This window comes from Neomonachus schauinslandi, chromosome 8, assembly GCF_002201575.2.
Source record: "Neomonachus schauinslandi chromosome 8, ASM220157v2, whole genome shotgun sequence".
NCBI lineage: Eukaryota > Metazoa > Chordata > Mammalia > Carnivora > Phocidae > Neomonachus > Neomonachus schauinslandi.
Window position 1 is genome coordinate 122,491,573 of NC_058410.1, and position 19,673 is coordinate 122,511,245.

A 19,673-nucleotide genomic window follows, 5' to 3' on the forward strand; every position below is an offset into this window, starting at 1 on the left:
GATGCCCTTTTAAATGAAGGCAAACCCTTTTATTACGCTGTAATCTTAATAACATCAAAGGGTGGGTAGCATCCAGGTACCACTATCTGGGACCAGCACCAAGAAAGGATCAGACCTTACTCCGTGAACTAAGACAAAAGTAGTTAAGCCCAAGCTAACGGCCCCTTTCAGGTGGAACCGTGCAGTGCTTCCTGCACCCCAAAAAGTTCCCTGCTCCCTGCTCCTCTGGCTTCTTGCCTGGACGGAGCCCAGGGTCACGTTCTCAGCTGACTCCCAGTTGCCTCAGAGTCAGGGCAAAGCTCCCCAGCTGAAGGCCTGACGTGCCCGACGCGCAAGCTGCGCCCTGGTCTGGAGGCCAGGGCGGGACACAGCTGATGCTGGTTCCTCCCACAGGAGCCTGGCTCCACAGCCAGGCCTCTCCTGAGTCCTAGGGAGAAGGCGTGGTGTGGGGCCCCTGCCGCGACCTACCTGATTACCGTGGGGGTGATCTCTGCACAGAAGAACACACTGAGGCTTCCCACCGCGTGGGAGGCAAACATGCCCACGATGGAAAATGTGATGGAGAATTTGTCCTTGACACTATCACTCATACCTGAAGGAGAATCAGGGGGAGACAGTGAGGGGGGCGGGCAGAAGGGGAGGGAAAAGGAGGCTGGCGAGGCGGGTGGGGGGGTGCAGAGACAGCAGCAGGACAAGGGACAGGGGAGGGTCCAGGACCACACAAAGGGCCTTCCCCCTTTCCCTTTCCCCAGTTCGGGGTGCAGCCTGGGGCACTCAGTTCCCTCTGGAGACCGAGGAGCACCTCTAGGTGTAACAGGTCAGACCCTCTTGGCAGAAGGCTTTGCTGGGGTTCCCGTGATTGCCTGCAGGCCTGGAATGCTGGGGCTCACATGCACTCAGCCGGGATTCAGGAGGCCACAAGTCGTGCCTGGCAGGAGGGGAGGCTGGTGGCCTCCCCGGGGCTGTAGCAACGTCCCTCCTATCCCAGCCTTCGGAGGAACAAGGCCTCCGCCTCCAGAGAGCCCCGGCTATTCTGGCCTTGGGTTTGACCCGTCCAATACCCAGGACAGGCTACGCTAGGTTGGACTGAAGGGAACAAAAACTCCAGTAACCCAAACAGAAGAATTTATGGCCTGGGGGGACAGTGCTCAACCCACCCGGGCACCTTGCAAACGGCGCCAGGGTCTGACCACACACCCGGGCAGCGTCTAGCACAGAGCAGTGGCATGCGGCTGGGGTCACACATCTGGGGCACAGCCCAGTTCCCGGCAAGGCCATATCCTGAACGCAGGGGGTCTCACAGCTGGCAGTCTCGGCAGCACGGGCGTGGGGCAGGCCAGGCACGTGCGACCAGCAGCTCCGCCGTCCCCGCGGCCGAGGGCAGCGAGCGGCCGTGACGGACAAAGGGGGACAGCAGCTTCCCCTGGCGGCACAGTCAGCCGGGCGTCCGGCGCCCCCTGGGGCTTTCTCATGTCACCCAGGGGCCGTCCGTGAGACCAGCCGCAGCAGGGCCCCGGGCTGGCTGCCGAGGCCGCGGGGACAGGCGAGGCCATGGGTGCGAGCCGGGCACAGACGGGGAAACGAGGGGCTCTTTCTAGAGGCGGGAGGGAGTAGAGAATACAAATGTATGCTCATAGTGTCCAACCTACGGCCAACTTCAGCTGCAACTCTTGAAGGGTAAGGCGAGAGCGGGAGAGAGACAGGGAGGGGAAACCACAGGTCTGTGAGTCTTGATGAAAAGGCCCTTTCGGGTGCAATAAAAAGTGGTCAAGCACACCGCACGGACATTAGGGCTCACCTGAGTCTGGATGCTGGCTGTATTTCCCAATCACTGCGCCCCCAGGAATGACGGCCCCACGCGGACGGGGAGGAAGACAGTGGGTCAAGGGGAGGAGAGAGAGAAAGCCCGTTAGGTAGGAAGCCACTACTGTGCTTTTCCACGTGACTGGCTTCTCAGTGAGCTCCCTTCCAGCCCAGGTTGGCCCCACTGCACCCCCCACCCCCGCCAGGCCCCCTGGGGAGCAGGGCCAACACCTGCAGGGAGCCAAGTGCTAGAAGGATGCAGAGACCTGTGGGTGAGAGAGTCCCCGGACACGGGATTAGCGCCCGACTGAACAAAGCTCCTTTTGTTTGGAGGGGAGGGCGAAAACCCCTCCGGCCTCCAAATGTGGGGGAAAATGGAACTCTTCAGAACAGAGACGCCAGCAGTTCTTCTAGACCTCAAGCCGAAGGGTCAATTTCATGGTGAGCCGCTGCTGGTCCGTGTTCCAGGGAGCAGAAGGACCGCGGGGCAGACCCGCCGGGCGGCAATTCCGGCGGCTCTGGGCCTGATGCTCACGGCTTCTCGTGTGCATCTAGGTCCCGGGCCTTTCCTGCTCAGGGACAAAGAGGACACCCGTGACACTCCCAGGGCTGCCCCTCCCTGCACCCAAAGCTCAGGAGCTTGCACAGGGCTCCCGGGCAGGGTAGCGTGGGCGGCCCCCACCAGGGGGACAGACACCACTTCTCCGTTTTCCTTATTTGTCACAGCTGAAAATAAGACCCGTCTCCCAGCAAGAGGCAGAATGCACGGGAACGTGACCAGATTAGGAAAATGGCTCCCGAGTTTGAAAGGAGCTGTTCTTTAATCCAGTTTGCACGACGAGGTTGAGAAAGTTTTGAGGTTTCTCCTTTTTCTTCTGTTCTGGACATTGACCCTCACACCTTGGAGGACGAGAAGGCCTTCTGTTTTCTCAGCAGCTCTGATCTGTGCTGCACCTGGACAGTCCTAGAGTCGAATCCCCAGCCCTCAGGTGGGCTCTCCTTGCGCAGGAGGGGAGCGGTCCGCGGCATCTGTTTCCCGCCGGGTCCGAGCCTGCCCTGGGAGCACAGTGCCTGGTGAGAGAAGGCTCAGCTGCCCGGCTCTGGCGTGTCTCGTTCCGGGCGGGTCAGAGGGATGCCCGGTGCTATTTCCCTGCACGAGGAGCTGTGTCAAGCATGCGGCGTACAGCTGCGGGAGCTGCAAGGATTCCCTAGTTTTTCTGTGGATTATTTTTAACATTCACTGAGGCATTCTTTGGCCCGACGACAAGCTGATAAACTTGGGAACAGTTGCTGAAAAGCAGTGTCCCTACACAAGGGTGTCAAAATGTCCCCCTGATTTCCCATGAAAGAGCGCTTTGTTCTTCTCGTCATGTGACGTATGACACACAGTCTGGCCCTCCGTGAAGTCATGCCCACCAGGGCTCGGCGGGCCTCACGTGCTGGGGATGATGGTGTAGCCAGGAAGGCTCCCAGTTACAGCCCCAGGGCCGGGGTGGTGGTGGGGGGGTCGCACAGTGCACTCCGTCAATGGCAGTCACCATGGACATTCCAGTTCAAACCGGTCCCTCCCAAGGCACTTTCCTCAAGCTGCTGATTTTGGAATAATAGCTCAGGTCACAGAAAACTTTCCTCAAGTCTCACCCAGCTCTGTCCAATACCCTTTGGTCATAGGCCAGCTCCCCCGCCCCAGGCTCTGCCCCCCCCCCCCCCCCCCCCCCCCCCCCCCGGCCCCAGGCCCATCCCCGCCCCCAACCCCACTCACAGTTGAGGAGCCCGAGCTGTAGGAGCGAGGCCAGGGCCGTGAGGATCATGAAGAGTAGCAGCCCGCCCCTGCGCCCCAGGAACCTGACCACCACGCACATAGCCAGGCAGGATGCCAGGGCAATGCTGGCCACAGTGTAATAGTCGGCATAGAAGTTCTCCAGCAGTGGCACCTTCACCTCGTGGCCCATCATGCTCCGTGCAAAGCAGTGGTGGATCCCGTAGCCCGTCAGCCTGTGGGGAGACACATAGCCGAGGGGGACAGTGGGCAGGCGGACAAAGGCAGGAGGGATCATGACCAGGAAACAGAGAGGCAGCTCAGCATGTCACAGAAAACATGCTGTCACCACGAGCGAGTGTATGACCGGGTGCAAGGCAAAGGGACTTCAGAGACGTGACAGGAGCGTGCCCCTCATGGCGGGGGGGTTGCGGTTCGCTCTCCTCCGCCATCCCTTTAGCAGAAGAGTGGGGGTGTAAAAGCAGTGAGACCCTCGGTTCGAACACCATCCAACAAATCCATCATACAGGACAAAGCACTCCCCACGCATCAGCTCACTTCGTCCCATGTCGGCCCCCCCCAGGAGCTCCTGTCAGACCCATTTCACAGAAGGGCAAAAAGGCCCAAGGAGGTTAAGCAGCTTGCACCAGTCTACCGAGCTGACAAGTAACAACTTCAAAGACTTCCTGCCTATCTGGGCCTCTGCCTCTTCCTGCCGCATTCAGGGTTCTGGAAACTTGGGGATCCATCCAGAGAACTACCTACTTAACCCATTCCTGCTGCTATTGACAAGACATGCCCGGGAAAGCCGTAGGAAGTCAGGCCAAATGAAGACATCTGGTCTTGGAGACTGTTTCCATTCTTTTTTTTTTTTTTTTAAAGATTTTATTTATTTATTTGAGAGAGAGAATGAGATAGAGAGAGCATGAGAGGAGGAAGGGTCAGAGGGAGAAGCAGACTCCCTGCTGAGCAGAGAGCCCGATGTGGGACTCGATCCCGGGACTCCAGGATCATGACCTGAGCCGAAGGCAGTCGCTTAACCAACTGAGCCACCCAGGCGTCCCAAGACTGTTTCCATTCTTAATTTATCACTGTTTCCTTCCCTCTGCCCTGGGTCAAGCCTCTTTCCCGCCCCCAGAGGATCGTATAAACCTGCTGGGAAACGTGTGTCCGGGCCGCTGGAGGCAGATGTCCAGTCTGGGAAGCGGGAATCCGAATGCACCCGGGCCCCCGACCCCCACTCCCCGGGAGGCTGCAGGTGCACGCACACCACGTGGGCAGCGCCCTGAATGCTCATTCGTGACGTCAGCGCTCGGCAGCCGGCCCGGAGCTAAAAAACCTCCTTCTCTCCCAACCCCTCTTCCGTGCTTTGGGGAAATCGAAGTGCTTTTACCACACCATGAGGATGCATCAAGGTCAACTGCAACAGACCCCTGCCCCCGCAGGAGGAAGCTGCTGTTTGCCAAATGAGCTCATTTCCACTTGGGAAATCCTCCGCAGAGGGCCTGCCCGTGCTGTCCTTTTATCATCGAGCAACTGGTGGAGACTGGGTTCACCTCTGCGGATCCCAGATGACCTTCTCTGCTTCTCAGCCTACTGAGGTCTCCGGGAAATCTACCTTTTTGTTCTGGGAGGAAGGCAGTCTTCTGACCACAACAGGTAACAAGGTCAGAAGCATTAAACAAGCAGCCTTAAAATGGAAACTTGGCATCTCCTCTATGTCACAATTTGTGTTTTTTTCCCCGAAATAAAAGTTGGAGAAGTCTTTCCATTTTTAATGGTCCCGTTAGCCTAGCTAGCCAGCGTCTGAGACTGGACAACAGCACGGTGGCCGTGTCCGGAGCCGGCTCTGGGCCGGGAGGCTGAGGCCTCAGGGCTCCGGCCCTGACCTATCGTGTGCCTAGGGCCTCCGTCTCCCTGAGTGTAGGACAGGGTGTGAGCAGGAACCCCAATATCGAGAACTAATTAAGTAGAGCTGCTTCAATAGAAACAGCTGCTTCAATAGAAACAGCCCGAATGCACCCAGGAACCCCAATATCGTGGGGAACAGTAGGACCAGAGCCCTGACCCTGGGCCTCGCTCTTTCCAGGACAGCAGTCCTGAGGCCATTCACAGATGAGTGTAAAACTACCCCCACCCCACAGCCTCTAACATCAAATAAGGGTTAACAACCCCCCCACCTTAGATGACCTCTGACCCTGAGTGAAGGCCACCTCGTGTGGTCAGGGAAGGGCAGGGTTATTGAGCTGTGAGTCAAGACGAGAAAGACCTTCTCGGTAACATTGATGCCGGGGCTTAGCCCAGGGCCTCTCGGCAAAGAGCAAAGCCCTGGGCTTGCGGTGGGAGGAGGAGGGCCCCACTGTCCTCTCCTCTAGCCCCTCTCCTTCCCAGCCTCTCCCTGACCTCTACCCTCTCCGTGTCCCTCTCGCGACTCACGAGTTCACACACAGGACCACGATGTTTTTCCACAGGTTCCGGGTTCCCACCACTTTCACGATGCAGACCTTCTTGGGCCTCCGGGAAAGCTCCTTCTCCAGCTCTGCAGGGAAAGAGAGCCTGTGACCTCTCGGCAAGACCCCAGACAGGCAGCCTCACATATGTTCCTGACTTTGGGCATCATGACGAGGGGAAACATTTTTTTTTTTTTTTTCCCCGTTAAGCTAGGGGATAGGGTCTGGCTCTGAGGTTAGAAAAGGCGTCCACAGAGACACCAGCTTTGCAGTTCAAATTTCCCTGTGGGGCCTGAAGGGAGCCACGGCACCCCGTCAGAGTCCCCTGCCGCTGCAAAGCCTTTCTTGCCAGAGAGACAGGACCCGCACAAATAAGCCATCAGGGTAGACGCGCCCCGTTTTGCCCGAGCACAAAACTAAACGATATTCTAGGTCACAGAGGCACTGATCAGGTTCAGGCCATATCAAAACAAGTGGTTCCTGTCCGTCTAGAGTCTGACCCGTCTGCCTCGCCACGCTCCTGTGCTCCTTAGCTGCGTGGGCAGCCTCTCCAAGTCCGGCCTGCACACGTGAGTGCACACATGTGCACAGAAGGGCAGACCCAAGCGTATGCACGCGCGCGTGTGTGTACGTCTTCGCCAACAGTCAGAGGTCTTTGCGACTCGAGCAAGACAAGGCAGTGTTTTGCTCAGTGATGTGACCACCCCCCAGGGCATGAGACGGAGTTTCTGGGCGCTCGGACCAGCTCTGAAAGCCGTTCTGAACAGACTCCGACAGGCAACTCCAACGCCCCACTCACAAAGTGGAGCAGTTTGCCGAAGGCCGGGTACCGACCCGGCAGCCTCACAAGAAAGCTCAACACAAGGAAATGCCCCAGCCTCCTGGAGCTCCCTGAGCGCCTGGGAGCGGGAATGTCCCACATTCAGCCTCCGAGGCCCCTCCCCGCTCTCCCAGCCAAGCGGGTCCTCAGGGCTCATTCTCTACTAGGGAGCTTGAAAGGCAAAGGGAGACCTAACCCGTTGCTGGGTGGCTGGTGCTCCTCAGGACCGTCAGTCAAGGCCACGAGAAATAAGGCAGAGGCCGGAGGAGGCTGGGGAGGGGTGACCGCTAAGTGCGATCCTGGATGGGACCCTGGGACAGGAAGTCATCAACGGAGAGACTGGTGACAGCCAGGGGAAGGCTGGGGTCGGTTAGGCATAACGTACCAGCGGCAGCTTCTCGACTGAGACAAGGGTCCTGTGGTAATATGTTAACAGTGGGGGAGATGGACGGAGTGCAGAGTATTCAGAAATTCTGTACTAGTTTTGCAACTTTTCTGTAAACCTGGAAGTATTCCAAAGTAAGTTTACTAAAAAACCCAAACCAAACAAACAAAAACAAGCAGTATGGGTGGGAAGGCTTCTGAGCTTGGAAGAAAGAGAAGTACCTCAGGAGAGACCCCAGAGCAGCGTCTGCAGAGGGGACCGAGCTACGGAAGTGCTCTCTGGTATCTCTTAGGGCCATTCCTACCCCTGGATGTTCCCAGTTCGACTCTCCTCTTCTACCTCCTTCCTGCCAGCCCATGGCAGAAGGGCCACAAACCTTACTAGTTACACTTTGGAGGAAAATATGTTGCTTAACCAGGAGGGTTTTTTTGGATCAGTGTCACCAGCTGGGGCAAGAAGGGAGAAGGAAAAGTCTTTCGGTGTCTGAGGGATGCCATGCCACCTGAGTTTTCAGAACTTTCTTCCTTCCCCTATTTAGGTGCAAAACTGAGGTCTATGCACAAACCAGAACAGCTAGCACTTCAGCTTTCTATCCATGGATCCCCCCAACTCCCTACATCTTCTGAACCTTTATTTTCCCCTCTGCAAACATAGGCTAATTTAATTTACAAACATCCTTTCCCCTTGGTTAAAACACTAAAAAACTTTTAAAGATCATGGAAATAGTATGGTTAACAGATAATGTTGGATCCAATGGTCTGAGTATCTTCACTGTTACAAAACTCACCAGGGGGCACCTGGGTGGCTCAGTTGGTTGAGCGACTGCCTTCAGCTTGGGTCGTGATCCCGGGGCGCTGGGATCGAGCCCTGCGTCAGGCTCCCTGCTCAGTGGGGAGTCTGCTTCTCCCTCTGCCTCTGCAAACTGCACCTCCCCCCCGCCCCCGGCTCATGCTCTCTCTGGCTCTGTCTCTCAAATAAATAAATAAAATTAAAAAAAAAAATCAACCTCATCAGGAATCAACTATAGTAGCCACACTTGCTCATCATGGAAATTGTCCAAGAAGAAAACGGCTGTTAGAATGTTTATATAAATTAAATTTTTTTTTTCTGTAATGTGGCCCAAACCTAACAGCTAATACATGAAACATGTTTAAAGAAGCTGCAGCAACTGCAATTATGACCTGAGTGGTGGTGTTTTTTTTTTTTTTTATGACAATAAACTGTAGAGCCCGAGGTCTACAGAACTGACTGTTATCTACAGTAGTAACTTCATTATTCTAAACAGAATTAAATTAACCTGTCCGGGGCTATTGATATGTTGTCTCAGTTACACACATCACCAGCCTATTAACAACAACGTCAAACTGCCTCAGCACAAAGCCTGTGTCTCTGGGACAAAAAGCCCCAGCTCTGAGCTGGAAGGACCAGCAGATGACTTGCCGTCTCTCTAGGCATCAGACGGAAAGCTGGGACGGGCTCGGGTCCTTGCGCGCGCCTGCACAGGAGTACAAGGGGAGTGCCAGTCGAGCAGACCCTGAGCACCAAGGAAGTGACTGTTAAAAGCATTTCCTCTCCCTGTCCCTCCTCCCAAGCTCTCTGACCCTCTGGATTCACAGATTAAATTATATTCAGAGGATTAGAAAAATGTCAAAACAAAACCAAGCGGGGCTGACAGAGTTTTGACCAGCCGGCTGCCCCTACTCCGTCTTGCAGCCCCCGGTCCCCTCTCCTCCGCGTTTCCACGGATCCCCGTCAGGTCACAGCCTCACCCGTGATGCAGCAAGGGGTCTGACAGACCGGGCAGATTCCCGGTCTTCTTTCTTTTTGTTGGGCTTCCTCTGTGCCTCAGTTTCTCAGCTGGTAAGTGGGACAATGCCCCTCTCTTGGAGCACTGTTACAAGGACCAAAGGGAGCAGATGAAGCCCCGCATGGCCCTGGAGTCATACAGACCCTCTGGTCTCTGTTCCTGCTGAGGGGTTGTGCTGGGGCCCAGGTGGAGGGAGGGGACTTGGGGGTTCAGGCTGTGGGGAAGCCAGGGTCCCCTATCCCAACCCCCTCTTCCCACTCAACCCACCCACCCCCCACTGGGATATTCTCAAGCTTTTCACACCGAAAAGGAAAAAAAAAATGTTATTTTTAGATACATTTTATGAATAACTTTTGTTATGAATATGGCTGGTAACCACTGTGTATGTTATTAAAGATACAAAATGTTGGGGGGGAAAAAAAAAGGCGCCCCTCCTGGCCAGTGCTCTGGCTGACCAAGACGGTCCCGGCCTCCCCGCCCCCAGCTGCAGAAGGGACGGGTGTCCTTGCAGACACCCAGGAGTCATGACCTCTACATACTGAGCGATCCAGGTGAGAGGCCAAACCCTGCTTCTCCAGGACAGCACAGAGCAAGGAGCAAACAGCGCTAGATCAGTCAAGGCTCAGAGATGCAGGGCAAACACAGGGACGGTAATTTGCATTTGTTTGGATGGTGGGGTGAGATTAACTGGCTTCACTTTTATACTTGTGTACACTGCTAACGCGTTCCTGGTGAACCTGGGAAACATCAGTTATAGCAATGGGAAAGAAGACAGAAGTGGGGGAGAGAAGAAGGGAGGAGGAGCAGGAGGAGCAAGAGGAGGAGGAGGAGGGGGAGGAGGAGGAGGAGGAAGAGGAGCAGGAGGAGGAGGAGCAGGAGGAGTGGGGGAAGAGCAGGAGGAGGAAGAGGAAGAGGAGGAGCCTCAGCGGCCCCGGAGCCATTATCGAAAGCGCACACTAAGAGCTCCGGGCCGTGGCCAGGAGGCCTGGAGGCCCAGAGGCCAGGCTCAGAAATGGAGAAAGCACCTGCTGTCTCCTCCACAGAGCCCCTCCCCCGTCAGGTAGGGATTTGGACGAGATGGCGCTCTGCCATTAGAACAAGTGCTTCAGGTGCAAGCAGATGAGACCGCCTAGAGGGATCTTATCATAGTCAGCTCAGATAGCTCACTCTTTGAAATCTGCCCCAAATTTCGGCAAGTGACCCGGCAGTGCTGACCTCGGTAACTGCCTCTCCAGGCACGTGGCCGCAGCTGGCCCGGAGCCCGGAGGAGGGGGAGTCGGCTGCCAGCGGCGTTAGCAGCCGGGTGCCTGGCCTCCGAGTCACCACTTGCTAGTGCTGGGACTCTGGGCAAGTGACCTAACCCTGGGGACACGGAGGTGGCCGGATACACTGACCTGCTCCTCACCTGGTTCTGACCAGGCTGACAAGACGGAGCGGCGGGAGAAGGCAGAATGCAGGCTGGATTGCTGAGAAGGGCCAGGCGAAGCCCCTGCTGGGCCTGATGGGGGGACTCACCCTCCCTTCCCGGCAACGCGGGGCCAGGCGGGCTTCTCCGGGGGCGCTGCCCATACAGGGCCTGATGCATGAGGACAGAGGACGGCCACTCCCTGCATGCGCCTTGTTCCTTCCACCGGGAGGGACATTGGCAGTGGGCGGCAGTGCTCCCCAACACTCAGCCTGTCTGGGCCCCGCTTCCCCATACGTCAAACAGGGATGATGTGATGATTGACCTCATTAAGGCTCTGGCGAGAAGCAAATGCGGGGTGTTACCCAGGAAGACCTGGGGTGGAGACAGCCCTGCGGAGGGGCAGGCTGCAGAGTCTTCGAGGGGCAGGTAGAGGTGAGACAGGGTCTCAGAGCACCTTCACCTCAGAAGGTCTGGGGGATCTAGCTAGAAGGCCCGGGAGGCTGCTGAGGGATTTCTGAGCAGGTGGTGTGTGTGTGGGGGGGGGCAGCGAGATGGAGACAAGGCAGGTAGACAAGCTAAGGGACAGGGATTGGTAGGTGGGCGAGGTGAGGTGATGGGAAGAAGATCCCAAGCAGAAAAAAGCAGCCTCCGAAAGTTGGAAGTGGCCAATTCCGAAGACCTGCCTTCCCCCAGCACTGGCATCGACGTGTTTGACAGCGGGGAGTGAGCAGAGGTCCAAGGCAGATGTGAACCGTGTGTCCCCAGCAGCGAGTGCTGTGACAACCCTCCCGAGTGGGGCTGAGGTCACATATGTCAGCCACCTCCCCCCGCAGCCTCCCGCGGGGACAGCAGCAAAACTCATAAGCAAAGAAAGGAAAAAAAAGATTTAATACCACTTCCCAAAAATAGGAGAAAAATGAATCAGTATAATTAGGATTGAGAAAACAAGCTTTTCCAGACAATATTTTAACCGGAAAGAAATGGAATGTGGTGATTTCATTAGGGAAATGCCAGAAACAGATTATCCTGTAGGACTGAAGAGCATTAAGCTGCTAATGAATGGGGCCTGGAGAAGTTTGGGAAGATGGCCTGGACATCGCGAAATGAGCAAACATGGCCCCCAAAGGGGAAAAGAATTCAATACTCATTCTTCTCTACAGTGACACTGGTGTCTCTGTGAGCTCCCCCTACGCCCTTCTGCTTCTGCTGGACTTCCTGGGTTCAGGTCCCGGCTCAACTACTTACTAGCTGTGTGATCTTCGGCAAGACACCTCCCCTCTCTGTGACTCAGCTTCCTCATCTGCAATTCAGGATAATTATGGTACCTCTCCCATAGGACTGTTGTGAAAAAGTTGATGTACGTAAAGCACTTAGTATTAAATATTAAGTTAGTATTTGCAAATCATTTGGAAAAGTGACTGACATCTAAGCACCATGTGAATGTCATCCTATTCTCATGGTCACTGGTGTAGGAACCACAGGTGCCCCTTTGCAAAGCATCAGCACTCGGTACTCGTTGTGTAAAGCAGACCTGGCTCATGGCCTTTTTTCCAGTAAAGCTGGGCTCCAGGCTTCCCGAGCCCGTCTCCCTGTGTGGGAGGGCCAGGCAGAGCAAGCCAGCCCCACAGGTGGAGGCAGCCGAGCCTTGCTGTCCCCATCTCCCAGGTCATGGGTCCAGGCCATGCTGGTCAAGCAGTAGCATCTGGGGAACGTCTATGGACTGTGAACCCTAGATCTGAAGCAGGAGTCTAATGAAAAGCCTGTGAACCCTAGATCTGAAGCAGGAGTCTAATGAAAAGCCTGTCTAGGAACCATGGAATAGACGATTCCAGGAGCCCTTCCTGGCCAGTGTGATTCAGATTTCCCGCATGTTCCTTCCCCGTTGTGAATGGAGACGTGACGCGTACATTCTCGTACCTCGCTTAGGTCTCTGCTCACCTGTGACCTTGGAGCCAGGCTCCCCCCAAGCGTCTGACTGGGATCCTTCACCCCCCCATCTCTCCACTCTGTGAATTTTTCTGACAGCATGCCTCCCTCCTGATGGATTGTACATTTCATTGTTCACTGTATGCCTTCCCTTGCTTGCCTGTAAGCTGCACGAAAAAGGCAAGGCTTTGCCTGCTTCCTTCTCTGTTCTAGAACAGTGCCCGGTACACTGCGGGCGTTTAGTAAATATCTGTTGGACAGAATTTCAGATCGTGGTGGGGGCTGGGGGGTGTACATATTCTCTCTTGGGCGGGGCCCGAAGAGTATTTTCCTGGGAAATTTATAACAACAGTATCATCGGGTTGTTGCCGTGGGTCAGAGCCCGGGGTTGGTTTTATTGGGACTTTCAAAGGGTCTGTGCACCATGTACATCAGAATCTCTGCTACTGCTTATTAACAATGCAATTTCTCAGAACTTATTCCAAATCTACTGGATCAGAATTTCTGCGTACAAGGGAGGGAACCGGGAATGTGGATTTTAACAACTTCCTGGTGATACCGACGGATCCCCAGCCTGAAAGGCCTGATCTAGCTTGTGGCGATGCTCCTGATACACACACATTCTATGGATCCGACCCCCGAAATGAGTAATACACTATCTGTTAACTAACATGAATGTAAATAAAACTCTAAAAAAAAAATTAAACGGCTCTGAACTACTCTACAAAAAGACTTCACTTTCCTATTTCTTCAGATGCCCAACAGATAGGTCATGACAGAGACAGACAGTGGCATCTCTGAAGTTCATACGTGGGAAGAGAGAGGCAGTGAGGACCAGTGCCACCCCAAGCCAGGGCTCTGCGGGTGTATAAACCAGGCTGGTAGGCACGGCTGTGTACCAGACTCGGGCTGGACCCCTCCCAAACATTCCCAGATGACTGGGTGCATATTAGGCTCATGCCTCACTTCTGGGTCTGGACAGGACAGCGTGTTAGACTTGGCCAGGAAAGAATCCAACACCTGGAAGGTGGAGAGAATTTCAATTCCCGTACATTCCTGGTCCAGCTGCAGACCAACCATTATGGAAACTTAAACCAGGAAGGCAGCTGCTTGGTAAGACCGTGGTGACTTCGTCCCGGGCACGTGGTGCCTCTCCCGATCGGGGTGGGGCTGCGGGGCTGAAGTGAGCACTACTCACCAGGCATCACACCTTTGATGTCACTCTCGGGGTTCATGCAGTTCTTCTGCGTGAAGTGCAGGATCAGCTTCTTTGCAGCCTCAAACTGTTGGGTAGCCATCAGCCACCGCAGGGACTCGGGGAATATCCTTCAAAGACACAAAGGGAATGGGTGAATGTCTTCGGTTCTGCAGGGCATCAAGAAACACAGCCCTGGGACGCCTGGGTGGCTCAGTCGGGTAAGCATCTGCCTTCGGCTCAGGTCATGATCCCAGGGTCCTGGGATTGAGCCCTGCATTGGGCTCCCTGCTCAGCGGAAGCCTGCTTCTCCCTCTGCCTGACGCTCCCCCAGCTTGTGCTCTCTGACAAATAAATAAATAAAATCATTAAAAAAACCCACAAAAACAAACAAAAAAACCCACAGCCTCTGTCCTGGGCCTGCAAGCTTCACAGGTGGGTGGCATTCACTTCCCACCCATGTGAAGTAATGGCCAGTGAATGCTCAGGATGCTCATTAGCCGAACCAGAGAAGCTAAACTGAGGGCTGGGGAAGGGGTCTAAATTTTTTTTGAGAAAGTATAAAAATGATGACTTTCAAAACGCGGCATATAGGAACAACAATCCTATCATTTGTGTCAAGAAATCAGTGTAAACTTTTCACTAACTACGGATTTCTACAGCAGGTTTAAGCAGTCTGTTGAAGGGCTGCTTTTGTTATATTTTGTCAGAAAAAACAAATAGTAGTAGAATGATTTTAAGTTTAAAAAAAAAATGCCCGATGTGAGCAACCAGCCAGTTATCTTCAGTTTTCGAACATGCGAAGGCTTTCACAGGACTTACCTATAGAATTACTTTCATCTTGCTGCTAACTGCATGCCACCTCCCTCTGAAGTGACACCACATAACACAGCAGGTTTCAAGTTTTATTAGCCAACAGATTCCTTGATTGTGTTTAGGATGAGCCCTTGTAAGAAGTCCCAATTAAAAAAAAAAACACTAGTGTTTTACCATCAGTGCATTTGGTAAGTTTACTTTTATGACAGTACTTAACAAGTCAGTCAAAGAGAACAGGGTGCTTGCTTGGAGCAGGGGTTAGCTCACTTCTCCTGGACAACATCTGTAAATATTCTAGGTTTTGCGGACCTGCGAGGTCTCTGTGGTTAACTCCTCAACTCTGGCATGTGTCCGAACAGCCACGGACAACTCGTGCAAGAACAGGTGTGGTTGTGTTCCCTTCGAACTTTCCTATAGAAGAGGGGCCACCCCTAATAGGGAGGAAAGTAAAAGCTGGAAATCAGGCCACCGCCCGCCCCAGTCATCACCGCATTTTATTTTGGTTATATAGTATCAAGGAGTCATGACTGGTGTGGCTAAGAAGTTAGCATTGCAACTACCCCCCAGCAGCCCTGCAAGCTCTGGAGAGCCTCTAATTAAAGTAATCCAGAAGCTGGCTTGTAAATCTTCCATTTGTTCATGCAGGATCCCATACGCAACAATGAAATCAAGCTTATTTTCCGTGTCGTACTTTCTCTAAGCTGTCTGATGAAGTTACTGAGCACTGAGATGTGGGTTCAGCTGCTCCTCTGATTGTAGATTTTAGGTCCTGGTTTGGGTAGATAGAGCCCTGCAGGCTCGGGCCACTCTGAGCAGCTGGGGCCCCCGGTGGGTGACGGCAGGGGCCTTCTGTGTGGATCAGAGGCGCTTCTATAAACAATGCTGGGGAGGCTGGATAGAGGGCCTCAGGCCAGCCCAGAAGCATCCCCAATTTCCAGATGCCCCACAGGACAGTCCACACTGTGGCAGGCCACCTGCCATGGCCCTTGACTACTGGGCCCAGTGAGGCTCCGCATGGCTGTGGCCTGAATACCGGCCCCGGGATCCGCCTGGACTTTGGGGTGCCTCTCGGCAGGGGGCCCTATAGCCAACACCAGTTGCCGAGCTGCCGCCTTCTTCAGCCGAGCACGTTCACAGGTGGTCCAAATATGCTCAGCCACTTTGGGAGAATCTTTTTTAAAAGGCATCTCAGAAAACCAGCTCATATATTCCTCTGACAGCACAAGATGTTTTGCAGGTGGTCTCTGAAGTGTAAAATATGGTCTAGAACACGAGAAAGTTTGGGGTCCTTTTAACAAAGTAATTTAAAGTAATTTACATCAAATGTTTATGGAACAAACTCCACAGCAGGGAACAGAATTTGAAAATCAAGACCATAAAGGTGCTCGATACAGGAAGAGCAAGGCCCAGAGCCCAGGAGTCAGCGGGGGAGAGGGGGAGCTCAGTTCCCCCCCTCCACCCCTGGGGGGCCGGGATCCCCAGGCACCTGGGGCTACAGGCACAGAGCAAGTAAATAAGCAAGGAACGTCATCCACCACCAGAACAGGGGGTTTCATGTCCCCCAGCAAGCGGAGGTCCTCTTCCTCCATTTACCCTAAAGCTTTGCCGGCAGGGTGGGGCTAGGTGGGGAGAACCCTCATGAGATGCTCTGAACAGTTCTGATGCCTGAATGGGAGGCGAGTGACAGCTCCAGGAAACTACAAAGTGATGTCTAGTTGATGTCACTTTGTCTTCAAGGGAAAGCCCTGCACTATGCATAAAAAGCTAACGTTTTTGTTATTGAAATCCCATCAGTCTAGGCATTAAATCCCAGCAGGACCCACAGAGCCCTGGCCCTTCAGGAGAAGAGGCTCCTCTTCCCAGGTTTCAGAGCCACAGACGGAGACCAGGGTCCCATGGGGAAGGCGTCATGTGCGATCTGGTGGCCCATGGCTCTTGGGTCTCAGGGATGCTGCCCTACTCCTGACGGCCCTGTCACCCTCTATCACTCATTTTTCTCACCCCCAAATCATGCCTAAAGACAACAGACTTTGGATAACTAAAAATCGGTAAGAAAAAATAAATGCCCGAATGAGAAATGACAACGAGCAAGTTTCTTCCTAGAGAATCTTTGAGAATGGCAAAGCTTGTAAAAGAGGGCTCAAGGACAGCACCATTTGCAAAGGCATGCCATGATCTTAGGATTTAAGAAGTGGGTGTGGGTCTCTTTTGGAGCTCAAACATTCTGTCACCAAATTATTTTTTTCTAATATGTGTTGATGCATCCCACATGGATACATCCCTGACCTCAACCTAAGAGTCCTCCAATGTAGGAGGAGATCTCTATACATAAATAAGTAGATAGACAACTAAAGTAAGTAAACACACACACGATTTACCAGTGATTTGGATAGAAGTCTACACGGTATGGGACACAACTGGGGCCAAGAACTAGAGTGCGCAGTTGTAGGAAAGGGGCGCCAGGGAAGACTTTGGAGGGTGGTGGTATGCTTGGGCTTCTCGGGAGATGGGTAGGTGCAGCATGTGGTGGGGTGTGTGTGGAGACAGGACCCCAAGAAGAGGCGCAGGGCCATGAAACAGCATGTGTCTGGGGGGCTGCAAGCTGGTAAAACGGGATTGCTGGGTGTGAGCTGAGAAGAGATGAGGGGAGGCAGAGAGGCAGGGCCCAGGTAGTGGAGGCTCCTGAGCACCACGGAGTCTAATGAGTGGTAGCCATCCAACCAGAAGGAACTGCAATGAAGACAGTGCTCTCCCAGAAGATTTGGACATGAGAACAAGGGCCGACTCCCATTAGCCACCCAGCCCTGCTTCCAGTGGCCAAGAGCATCGCAAACTGCCTTCCCTAGGACTGGATTTACAACCACCAGGCACTCTTCCGCACGCTTCCCACGTACTGAATACTTTCAAGCTTGTGAGGGGGTAGTGATGTTACTCCCATTTCACAGATGAGAACACTCAGGCACAGAACATTCAAGTACATCGTGTAGATTCCAGAGCCGTTAAGTGGCAGGGCTTAACTGAACCCAGGCAGTCTGCCTCAGGAGCCGACATCCTTAACCTCGGTGGATGTGGCAAAGAAACCTCACACGCCCAGATGGCGCTCAGGTGACAGAAGCTCGGGACGTACTGTTCTAGTGATGCTTCCTCGGGTGTTCCAGAATGCCACAAGCCCAGAGGATGCTTGCACGGAATGATGAAGTTTTATGAGGCCCACCACACACTTAAAGTTTACTACAAAGCCATAAAGAACTCGCTGGACTATCGGCCTAGGAGAAAGCCCAGAGATGGCCTTCTAGTTTGGAAAATGGGCCGTGTGGCCATATTATGGGAGCTTAATGAAATCTCTTCTGACAAGTACATAATGTAATAACACCACGCAAATTAAAAAGCCAGCCAACAGCCCAGGACCTAGGAGGAATGTAGCAGAACCTTAGAGAAATCGATCATTTTCAACAAAAATAAAAGGGCACGGTGGGCAGCAGGAGGCTGCGTCTGCCTGGTGCACCCTCCCGTGCAGATGGTAAGAAAGTGCCCTTGAGGGTGACTTCTGCAACCACGCCAGGTACCTGGGCGTAAAAGCCACAGTGGCTTCTCTGGGAGGTAGTTCTGCAATGGCCTGCGCCTATGGCTCTGGGAAAAGGAAGCGTCCACGGGGCCAATGGCTTGCCTCAGCCCACAGGAGCTGAGCAAGACATTTCGAAAGCTGGAAGGATTTAATTCTTTCAAGCTCGCTATGTGGTAGTATTATTATTATCCCTCTTGCTCAGATGGGGAAACCGAGGCAAAGAAAGTACAAGTATCTGGCCCAGATGACACAGCTCTCAAGTGGCAGAGCCGGATGTGAACCCATGACTAGAGAGATGTTCAGGCTGGGATTGCTCCAAGTCAGGTGGTTCCATGAGCCCCAGGGCTTCTGCCAGAAGGATGTGGGCAAGCCCCACTCTAGCTGCTCTGGTCCTAAGCCCCACACAGCAAGCGAGTGTGGAGGAGTGAGGGCGGACGAGGGGCGGTGCCGGGCAGACGCCTCGTCTCTCCCCTGCTGAGGATCACAGGGCTGACGGGCCTCTCGGCCCGAGGCAGACGATAGATTGTTCTGAGGCCTTCTCCAAACTATGTTCGGGATGGTTAGAAGGTCCATGATCGGGCACCTGGGTGGCTCAGTCGGTTAAGCGACTGCCTTCGGCTCAGGTCATGATCCTGGAGTCCCGGGATCGAGTCCCACATGGGGCTCCCTGCTCAGCAGGGAGTCTGCTTCTCCCCCTGACCCTCCCCACCCTCATGCCCTCTCTTTCCCATTCTTTTTCTCAAAAAAAAAAAAAAAAAAAAAAAAAAAAAAAAGAAGGTCCATGATCCCATAGTCACAATTCCAGAATCCCAAAGATTCTGAAATCCAAAAACCTTGCTGCTTAACTCGCTTGGCAATGAGACGGGCGCTGGCCTGACCTCGCCGGAGGCAGAACCAGACCGAACGGATGCGAGCATTTTGAGTCTTCAGGCACTGCTCCTCCTGAGCGCACATACATTTCACTGCAGAAGCATCGAGTATCTGACGCTGAGTAGCTGAAGACGGGATGGGGCTCGGACACTTCAGAATCTGGGACGGGCAATGGTGGAGCTGCACGCGGACCATGCAGGTGGCGTCTGCTGAGCACCTGCCTGGAGTGGGCCGGGCGGGCGGCGCTCTGTCCGCTCAGCCAACGGCCTCGGTCAGAGGCGAGCCACCCTCCGCACTGCGCTACGGCTGGGGACGCTGGATCAAAGCCTTCGGCTACGGAATTAATTTTTCATTAAGCAAATCACAGATCAATCCATTCTCTACTTAAAAATGAAAATAGGGGCGCCTGGGTGGCTCAGCCTGTTAAGCGTCTGACTCTTGGTTTCGGCTCAGGTTGTGATCTCGCGGTCGTGGGATGGAGCCCCGCGTCAGGCTCTGTGCTCAGTGCAGAGTCTGCTTCAGATTCTTTCTCTCTCCCCCTCTGCCCCTCCTTGCTCTCTCTCAAATAAATAAAATCTTAAAAAATAATATAGTGCAGCCCTCCTGGACCCCTTGCCCCAATCCTGGTGCCCTATATGGCCCTCGTCCTCCCTGCTAGGGGCGAACACCTGCCTGGTGGGGGCGAATCCTTCCAATCACCCTCTGGGCACTTGTACGCTTACATATCTCGGTGCTTCTTCTGCTATATCACACCGCCCCCACTTTCAGTGAAAAATGCCAGTTTCACCCTCAAAATTTCCCTTCCTTCCAGACTGGCACATGTTTGCCCACAGGTGGCCCAAAGACCATCACCCACAAATGTGTGCACA

At 54.0% G+C, this 19,673-nt stretch overlaps 1 protein-coding gene across 1 annotated transcript in view; it reads right to left on the reverse strand.

Annotated features, from left to right (window-relative positions):
- Nucleotides 1–19,673, reverse strand: part of SLC22A23 (solute carrier family 22 member 23) — a 179,700-nt gene that overhangs the window by 12,896 nt on the left and 147,131 nt on the right. Inside the window, exons 6-10 of the mRNA XM_021697195.2 lie at nt 13,557–13,684; nt 5,999–6,101; nt 3,566–3,798; nt 1,799–1,831; nt 469–592 (exon numbers count right to left, since the gene is read on the reverse strand). Coding sequence (XP_021552870.2) covers nt 469–592; nt 1,799–1,831; nt 3,566–3,798; nt 5,999–6,101; nt 13,557–13,684 — 621 coding nt within the window. The remainder of the gene's footprint in view (nt 1–468; nt 593–1,798; nt 1,832–3,565; nt 3,799–5,998; nt 6,102–13,556; nt 13,685–19,673) is intronic.